We start from the raw sequence: 10179 nt of genomic DNA, 5'->3' as shown, positions 1-10179 counted from the left end.
GGGGGGGGGGGGGGGGGCACTTACCAGCCGTTGATCTCATTGGGGGAGTTGACGTCCGCCCCGCTCTGCAGCAGGCGCCGAACCTCCTCCAGGTCCCCCAGAGCGGCCGCTTCCCGCAGCCTCTCCTGCAGCTCCCTCTCCTCCAGGGGGCCGCTCATCGCTCTCCCGGTGGGGACCAGGCCCCCCTGGCCTGGCCGCCGCCTCCTCCCGGCCCCAGAGCCCGTCCCGCCCCCCGGGATGGGACTGCCCGGCAGCCGCTCCGGAGCGCTCCTCGGAGGGGCCCTATTCTCAGTGGCACCCCGCGCCTGGCCCTTTCGTTCCTAGCCCGGCCCAGCGCCTTGGGCCTGGCTGTGGGGCGGAACGCGGATCTCCAACGCGGGGGGCCTGGCCCCACTCCCGGGCGGGTGCTGAGGCTCAGTCAGCCCTCGGGAGGGCATCGTGTTCCGCAGGCCGGCAGCTTGCAGCTCCCACCCTTTGCCTGGGTTGCCAACCCCAAGCAAGTGTTCAAAAACCAGGTGTCAGCTCCCCCGCCCCCCAAAACAAAATCATGAGATTTAAATAATAATAATGAATAAAGCTTTAGGCTCCTTTTATTCACCTTCTGATTATCTCAATGTCAAGTGACTTGTCCAAGGCCACGCAACAAGTCAGTCCAGAAACAGAACCCAGGCCACCTACTCCTGTACCCCTTGCAGTGACTTCATGGCCATCTGTATCTGTAGTCTTGCTCACAGGCTTGTGCATTAAAATTTGACTTTCGGATGGGCCCAGTGATTCAATTCCACAGCTCCAACACTTTGTCAGACCGTTTCAGAGGCTGAGCGGATGGCCCTCAATGTTTCTGACATAATTCGATACCACATGTACACAAAATGAAGTTTAAGATTTGTGGGAATAAATGTTAATTCCTAACATCAAATACTTTCTGGGGCGCTATCAAAACAGCAAGAAATCTGAACATATATGGGCCTGGGAAAATCCATAAAGATGAGGGCAGAATTACTGCTCCACACAAAAGGAAAAAAGGACTGAAGGCCCTATTCTAAAAGTTCTCCCTCTGTGTTACTCCCACTGACATCAAGGGGGATTCTGTGTGTGGAAGGCTTAAGTGAGTGGGACGCAAATAATCAACAACTTTATTAGTAAAAATATATTGTGACACTAGGGGTCGCAATGGAACAACAATAAGAGTTTCAGAGCCCAGTTTTGCACTTGTGTAATATGGTCATACGCCTTTAATGCAAAAAACAAACAAAACCCAACAGCCTGAGCATGTTCACAAAGCAGATTTTGCAACGTTTTAAAAATGGGGAAAATTGAGGCACAGAGCAATTCCCTGCCCAAATTCAGAATTCAGTTTGATTCTACTCAAAGGTTTTATACCACCACACCCATCACATCATTCGTGGTATCTGAGCACTTCAGGTCAGCAGGTCACTCAACAAGATAGTTTCCTAGCTGGGACTAAAGCCTAGACCCTCAATGGTATTTAGGTGCCTAACTCCAAATGATTTCAATTGGGGGTGTTAGGTGCCTATAATAGTCCTTTGAGAATCTGGAGCTAGAACCGTCATCTCTGGTCCTTATGCCCAAATTACTGTGTTTATACTTAAATGCTATGCAGGTTCACCACCCCATAATTCCACAGTGTTCTTTTCTCTAGAGTGGTGAGACTGGCTCTCTCATGAAAGTCTATGTAAGAGAGGATTAGCTGAGGGTTTACTTGCCTCCAGCCTGTCACGACTAGGCTTCCCTCTTTTCCCCATGTACTCTGGATTTTCTGACTCATCTAATACCCCTAAACACTGGAACTAAGAAAATGTATGCCAGAAAAACCAGACCAAATCACATGCCCCCACCTCCCCTACCCCTGTATTACATCCAATTTAGTGTCCAAGCCTCTCAAGTGCTGAGCTCATCCAGGATCTGGTTCTCCACTGCCTTCTGCAGGGTGAATGTAAAATGCTACCATTGCTGGGAGTGGAGTGGTCTGGTCTGAGAGCATTTGGCACAGGAATAAATGGTAATACAACGAAGCAGAGAATCAGGCTCCGTATAAAGTTCTGAACACCCTGCACTCCCCTGGAAACTTTTGGGACTTGAGGGTATGCAACTCTGTGCAGAACCTAAACAGGAGTTGCAGCAGGTGCTGGCCCAGCACCTGAGACCCTGGGTTTTCTGCAGCATCCAGAGCTGGCGAAAGAGAACCCCTAGGAAGCATGGGGATGGGGGGGAAGGGTCTTGCCCCCAGAGGTTCAAGACAAGCTTGGGGACATCTGAGGTCTGGTCCATATTTTTTAACTATAATGTTGGCAACTCCATTAATAAAACAGAATACTGTACAGCTCTTCTATATAACCTTGGGCGCAACATTCAGGCCCTGAGCCTGCAAACACTTAACCACGTGCTTAACTTTAAGCACATGAGAAGTTGCATTGACATCAATAGGACTACTCACCTACTTAAACAGAGGGATAAGTATTTGCAGGATCAGGCCCTTCATTTTTGCCTTTTCTGGTCTGAGATCAAGGCTCCTGTGATTTGTTGTTTGATTGTTTCTTACTTTCGCATCTTCTGTGAACTACTTAATGTAACTTAAACTCTGTATCAATTGCTTTAAAAATGAAGCAGCCTCACTGATTCATTTTCTGTTCCTTGTATAAGCCTTTTTGGAAAACCATGGCCTATTGTTTTGAAAATAGCATTTGAAGTCTTTTCCCTTCCCCCTTTTCATATCTCAATTCTAATTCCCCAACACCCTTAATCAAATCCTCAGTAGTTTAGAATTGTTGTTAAACGTCTTTTTGAGGATTACAATTGTTTTATTCCTGATTACACAGGGAACATATATATCGCTGTATAATCGCATTTGAAACATATAATCCCCCCAACCACCCAAAATGATGTTTATAACAATTTGAACATACCCCAGGCTTGGTTAAGGCGATTAGAAATACGATTTAGGTAGAGCCAGGGACCTTAAAATTTATACTTTTATAAAACATTTTTCAAGCTCTTATGGCTTTAAGGCTGGGGGGGATGAAGGGTCTGGAGGGGAGGAGCTAAAAGTCAATGCTCAGATTAAAACATGCTTTTAACCTGATTGGTGCTGCCCAGTTTGAGTGTTTGAAGAAACTTGAGTGTTTGAATAAAGAGGGGGCAGAGGAAGATGGGAAACTTCCCTGTCCCCATCACTCCTGTGGTTTTCCCAGAAAGGTCTCTGCATGAAAAATCTAAACTCCGTTGGGGATTTCAGTTAAAAATCTAATGAGTGACAGAGACAGAGTCAATGTAAGCAGCAAAGATTTACACATGTGCTTAACTTTACAGCCTAAATATGGATGTTACTGCCTATCTTTAGGCAGCCAGGTTTGAAAATTTTGGCTATAGCCTCGTTGCACCTCATTTTGCCCATCCCTAAAACCAGTAAAGTGGAGGCATGTTTCAGTTTTACCCTCTTCCCACTGTTCCTGTGTCACTTTTCTTAGATCGTTAGCTCAGTGGGGCTTGGGCTGTGTCTATCTTTGTGTTTTGTACAACACCTCATGCAATGGGCCTTTGGTCCTGATTGGGTACCTGTGGCTGCTACCTTAATTTAAGTATTAAACAATCATAATAATACCACCCTGGAGTGTTGTGAAGCTTAATTAATGAAGGTGTGAGTATGGCATGGTGCCATCTTGTGGACCATGAAGGTATGTAACAGGAAGTTGGCTACAAAGAAAGTGGAGACAGTCAGTTTAGGGGCTCTCTGAGTAAAATATTTAATCCATTTTCATCTACGATGTCATTTATGTGATTGTTAGATAAAAGCACTTAACTGAAACCAAAGATTCCATGATTGTATCTAAAGTTCCTCAGTTGGAATGCACTAGGGCAGTGCTACGTAGTATCACACAATAGTATGATTGACAAACCACTGATCTTCAAAACAGGTTATTGTCAGTCTGAAATTTTTCAAGTTTTGTGTTTATCCGGTGGGGGGGCCAAATGTCTTCTAACAGGTTACGTTGACTCGATTTAGTCACCTCTGCTGTTTGCTTCATCTCCATCTCAAGTGAAAGTCCAAATGCATGAGGCTTAGGTGCCACTTCAGTCCCACTTATGCATGATTAGATGGCGAAGGCTTAAGACTTGTGCCAGTTCTCTACACGAGGGTGGATTTCACTTGGATTTTCACAAGTGCTTGGTATTGACCTGCCTCTTCTCCCAGTGAAGATAATGAGAGTTTTGCCATGACCCCAATGGGAGCAGGGTTAGGCCTGTGCTGAGTGCTTTTAAAATTCCCACTCTAAGACTTTTATTGATGTCAGTCCTGTCTCACTCCATCCCATTAACTTAGTGTGGTGAACCCACCATACCTTCTGCCATACTATTTTCCACTAACAGCTGCTACTTCCTGCTTGTTCTCAGAGGGACTTGGACTTGAGGCAATGTTTCTAATATGAGGTGCGGATGCTGGTCATTCACCACATATTTTTTTGGATATTCTTTTTTAATCCATGCATGCAAACCAATCCAAGGAAATAAATCCTGCTGTGACCTCTAGCTGCTCCAATCTGGTCTAAAACAAACTCATAAATCCCCAAGCTTTGCCTTGGTAGTGACACAGTGTTTATCAATTAGACGATAAACACAAGCTCAGATATGGAGGCTCTAAGTTGGCACTGATTAGTGGCCTCCAAGTTCCACTATGCTACGGTTCTCTGACTTATTTCAACCTAAATAACAATACAGTATAAGTTGCTATTGCTTTAGGGTGACCAGACAGCAAGTGTGAAAAATCGGGACAGGGGGTGGGGAGTAATAGGAGCCTATATAAGAAAAAGACCCAAAAATCGGGGCTGTCCCTGTAAAATCAGGACATCTGGTCACCCTATATTGCTTAGAGAAACTTTGAATAGAGCTGGTCAAAAACCTGTTTTAGGGAGGGGAGGGGGAAATCAAAATTTCAAAGTTGTTTTCCTTCCAAAGTGTTCTAAATAAACAAAGTTGTTTTTTCTATATTTTATTCCAATATTCTTTTCCAAAGTTTTGTGTGGTTGAATTGTGACATCATATGTGACTCAGCCAATCAACATTCAATTGCTCTTAATTCATTTGTATACAGAACTCTGGTTAAAATATGAGAGCTGTTTGAGATTTTTTACACTTTAAAACTGTCTTATTTCACAGCTATGACGTCACAGCCACCGCATGTAACCAGATACTCTTGTGACGAGCACAACATAAGAACTTATACAGAATAGATTTCTGATGACATCAGACTCATGAAACTGACACATCTTGTGATGGGACATATAGTTGAAGCCAGGTCCTCTACACTCCTTACACAGGTATAATTCCCATTGACTTTAATGGGAATTTTGCTTATGTAAGGACTGAAGTATTGGGAAGAACATCACCATACAAGTAACTGCTATGAATATAGGTGTATATCATTCAATCATATTCTCAGTTGGCCTGTGATTTTCTTATTGTCTCATCTACATCAGTGCTCAATCTGTGCACTTTGAAATGTTTGTACTAAGTGCGGTGGAATGAGTCACTTAGCACTGCTGCTCCTTGGGGAGTGCACAGATCATTTCTAAACAACCAAGGCAGGGAATTTGGAACCCAAGGGTAGTGGTACATCAGCTTAGAGGCTCATGTTAAGAAGTCCAACAAGTTTGGATGATAACTGAAAATTGTTCAGTGGATTAATGTCTATAACTGGGTTGGCTCAGACTCATAGCAAGCCTCAGCTGGAATGTATGGATCCAAACCCCTCTCAGAGTTATTATTATTTATTTGTATTACAGTAGCACCTAGGAGCTCCAGTTACGGACCAGGATCCCCTTGTGCCAGGTGCTGCACGCACACAGAATAAAAAGATGGACCATGAGTTCATGGAGGGAGGGGTTGGCACAGACCCATCGCTAGTTCTGACATTATTTTGTCCCTCCCCCACCCCCCCCAGACTGCCTTCCCTTGTTAGACTCTCTCAAGCAATACATGACAGCCATCATGGCAACAAATGACTAAGGGCTAAATCCATCCCTGCCTTTTGATGTTGTGGATGGCCAAGACTATAACAGGGTTCAAAAAAGAACTAGATAAGTTCATGGAGGATAGGTCCATCAATGGCTATTAGCCAGGATGGGCAGGGATGGTGTCCCTAGCCTCTGTTTGCCAGAAGCTGGGAATGGGTGACAAGGAATGGATCACTTGACGATTACCTCTGGGGCACCTGGCATTGGCCACTGTCAGAAGACAGGATACTGGGCTAGATGGACCTTTGGTCTGACCCAGTATGGCCGTTCTTATGTTCATATGATTACACCGGGAGTTGTAGCTGCTTATAACAAGGGCAGGGCCTCAATTCAGCAATGCATAAAGTTAAGCAACTGCTTAAGTACTTTGCTGAGGTGAGGCCTAAATTTGGTTCAACTGGTTTATTTTCTTTAAACGAAATTGACCCCTCTGCAGAAGGTCAGGGTGAGATTCATGCACCACTTAAGCCTTATTTGTCTGCATAAAGCAAAGAGCATTTTGCCTTTTCTGGTGAGTGTGCAAAACTGTCACGAATGTGAATCACAGTGTTTTAAATTTACGGACTATACCTCTATGTCTGTTATTCCTCTCCATGTTCCTGATACATGGCCAATAAAATCAATAAGAGTCTTTCCATTGACTAGACTGGGCTCTGATCAGACCCTATACCATTCAATACAGTAATCAGCAGAGCTGTAACTAAAGGGTAGCTTGTACTCTCCTTGGTGATTGACAGCATTACCTTCCTGCTGGTGCAGTCCCTGTGTCCTATTTCAAAGTTGTTTTTGCTGTCACCCTGGCTTGAGTCCATAACGTTAGCTAAATCTTTCAGTATCTGTGATACATCAAAGCAGTTGTGTGCGGGGAGGGGGAGGGGTAGAAATAATCCATGCCATAAGGAGAGAAACAAACTGTTTGGAACAATATGATTGGCGTTCCGAGAACGGGATTAGACAGAGTAGCGCCTCTGCCTGCCTGTCACTTGCAAATTCTTGCTAATACTTTAGGAGCTTATTGGAGGTCAGCACCAAACACCCAAACAGACTAATCTGTATTATAGACACATAATCAAAGTCACAAGGTTTTACATAATATATATTGGTGACACAAGACGTGTTTGTTCGAAGAGTTTTGTCATCAAGATTAGAGGCCATGAAAGGTTCTACTGTGCATTAACCTGGTTTTATGTGCTACCCATTGGTACAGCAGAAATTCCTCAAAGAAATCAGGAAGGAACTGGGAACTTAGAAACCAAGTGTACATTCTGAGCATATGTCTACACTGCAATTGAACACAGGCAGCTGGCCCGTGTCAGCTGGCTTGGGGTAAGGGGCTGTTTAATTGTGGTGTAGACATTCAGGCTTGAGCTGGAGCCCAGACTCTGGGACACCCCCCCACACACACACCTCCCCTCCCATTTTGTGGGGTTCCGGAGCCTGCTCCAGCCCAAGTCCAAACATCTACACTGTAATTAAACAGTCCCATAGTGGAGCCAGTAGACACGGGTCAGCCACCAGTGTTTAATTGCAGTGTAGATGTACCCTTAGATGCTACCACCATTAGGTTCCCAGAGCATGAGGAATACTGGTTAAGGTAAAAGACATAATGGGAAGGTAGGATTGTGATTGTAATGCTAACCATTGTAAAGGTGCTGGGAACTTTGGAATGCAAATGCTTTGTTCAAATCTCTCAATAATATATATATAAGAAATGCAAAGCTATGGATATTATGAAAAACAATTTTTGGGATGAGGGTGAGAGACTGTTTATATTTTTGCTTCCACTGCCTGATTTTTTGGAACAACAACAAGAAGGAATATAAAATACCAAATCCTGTCATTGTATGTTTACAAATTATGTGAGAGTGTATCATCCCCATTATAGAGAGGAGGAAACTGCAGCACAGAGAATAACTGGCTTGCCCAGGGTCATAGAGCGAGTCAGTGGCAGAGCTAGGAAGGGAACCCAGTAGTCCTGGCATCAAGTTGGGCACTATAACCAATACTACTACTAATAAAATTACTATCCATATCACCACCCAGTCCAAGAGCCAGAGCCAGGGAACAGGACCCCCGTGTGCTGGGCACTCTGCAAATGCAGAACAAATACATGTTGTCTGACCCATCGGCTATTTTTGATTTTGACCCATTGGCTACTTTTGTTCTCTCTCCCATCTGCAGCCCTGCTCTTAATAGTGGTTTACAAGAATCATGATTTTGGGGGACATTGATTGTCATTTTTCTGTATTTTTATACTATATCATTTTTAAAATAAACTATTTGGTGAGTAAAATCTGTCAAATTTCCATAAATAAAATTGGTGTTTTTTTTAAAAAACAACAACAACCAAACTTTTGTTTGCTCTGTGTTTGTATCTGACAGAGATAGAAGTGGTTTGAATTCACGACTTACAATGGAAGGAAGAATGATTACAACCTAAATTATGTGAGACACAGAAAGCAAATACATGATGGTATCATAGAGGGTTTTATTGACAGGAGTTTAGGATGTGTGACAAAGGCAGGAATGATTTATGTAGGGCATCTGAAATGTTTAAACCACACCACAGCATCAGGTATGCTATATGCAATCCATAGGATTCAGAAAAGTAGAGATTTTAACCCATTATGAGCCTGATTCTCATTTTACATCAAGACCACTCTGGCAGTGTAACAGGCAGGGGTGGCTCTATGTATTTTGCCGCCCCAAGCACGGCAGTGAGGCAGCCTTCGGCGGCATGCCTGCGGGAGGTCCGCCGGTCCCGCGCCTTCGGCGTACCCACCGCCGAATTGCTGCCGAAGCCATGGGACCGATGGACCTCCCGCAGGCATGCCACTGAAGGCAGCCTGACTGCCACCCTCATGGCGACCGGCAGGCCGCCCCCGCGGCTTGCCGCCCCAGGCACGCGCTTGGTGCGCTGGTGCCTGGAGCCTCCCCTGGTAACAGGACACTTTTAAGGCCCTCACTATATCACCAGAGAACTGTAATGGGGCCTTTGCGTAAATGAGAGTCAAGCTGTATGGATGGGATTTTCAGCATTAGCCTAGTGCCTGCATTCAAGTCAATGGGAGTTTTATCATTTGACATGAATGGGGGCAGAATTAGGCCAATACAGAGCGCTTTTGCAAAACTCACTCTCTGATGATACTACTTTTGTACCTCTCCACTCACAAAGACTTGCTGCTCTGATCATTAAAATACAAGGCTACCACCTGGATAGATTATTAATACCATGAGCCCACTGTACAGGCCTTGGAGGCAGAGAAAAATTATAACTAATAAAGTGTAAGACCCTTTCAAATATTGTCGAAAATAGCTTTTCCATGATGTCAAGGTCTGATTTCTTGGAACTTACGAGGGTAGAAGGAAGTGCTGAAAGCAACAGCTCATTCAAAACTGCAATGATACTCTTTGAAAATTGACTAGACATGCTATGAATAATACACAATTAAAATAAAATAGTTTAATTATCTGAAAATTGAAAACAGCAACTTTATTAAGGGCCATTAACTGCTAGACTGCTGATAAATATCCTATAACCAGAGCATTTAGGATTATCTCACTAATGTAGTGGTCAATCAAAATAGATCAAAATTGACTGGTAGGCAATACATGTAAAGCCCCCAGGCCACATTCAGATCTGGTGTCAATGGAGAAAACATCAGATCTGAATTTGGTCCTCTTTGTGTATTATTGCTCTACAGGTATTGTGGAGCCTGAACAGATTTGCTAACTGTTTCTGACAGCCTTCATCTGGGTTTGTGTTATGCTGAGAATGTGAAGTCTTGGTTTCTGATGGCAAAAGGGTAGGCAGGGCTCTTGCAAACTGAAACAAAATAGCTTACAAGATGAAGACACCTTTTGGAAAGGCTCGGAATATGTTCAACTTACTAGTTATGGGGATCATTACTCTCAGAGTACATACTGTGAGCATGATCAGAAGCAGAGAGCTGCGTGTGTTTGTTGTGCAACTGATACAGAAGTACTAACAACCAGGAAAGCCTAAGGGAATGTAATAACTCTTCAGTGAAAAAGATTTTGACCACATTTATATTTAAATCTGAGAGGATGGAACATAGTCTAAAATGATCCCATGACATTTGCAGAAATTGAAATATTTCCTTTTGATGCAAACTAGCAGGAGCAG

The 10179-nt window shown here is 43.9% G+C and overlaps 1 protein-coding gene across 1 annotated transcript in view; it reads right to left on the bottom strand.

Annotated features, from left to right (window-relative positions):
- LOC112109714 (ankyrin repeat domain-containing protein 40-like) overlaps positions 1–190 on the bottom strand; it is a 10263-nt gene extending 10073 nt beyond the window's left edge. Inside the window, exon 1 of the mRNA XM_026654532.2 lies at positions 25–190. Within this exon, the coding sequence (XP_026510317.1) occupies positions 25–158 (134 nt within the window). The 5' untranslated portion in view covers positions 159–190. The remainder of the gene's footprint in view (positions 1–24) is intronic.
- Between the last annotated feature and the right edge of the window lie 9989 nt (positions 191–10179).

This window comes from Terrapene carolina, unplaced genomic scaffold (assembly GCF_002925995.2).
Source record: "Terrapene carolina triunguis isolate 2854851 unplaced genomic scaffold, T_m_triunguis-2.0 Scaffold192, whole genome shotgun sequence".
NCBI lineage: Eukaryota > Metazoa > Chordata > Testudines > Emydidae > Terrapene > Terrapene triunguis.
The sequence above is the reverse complement of the archived record's forward strand: the minus strand, read 5'-3'. Positions and strand labels throughout refer to the sequence as shown.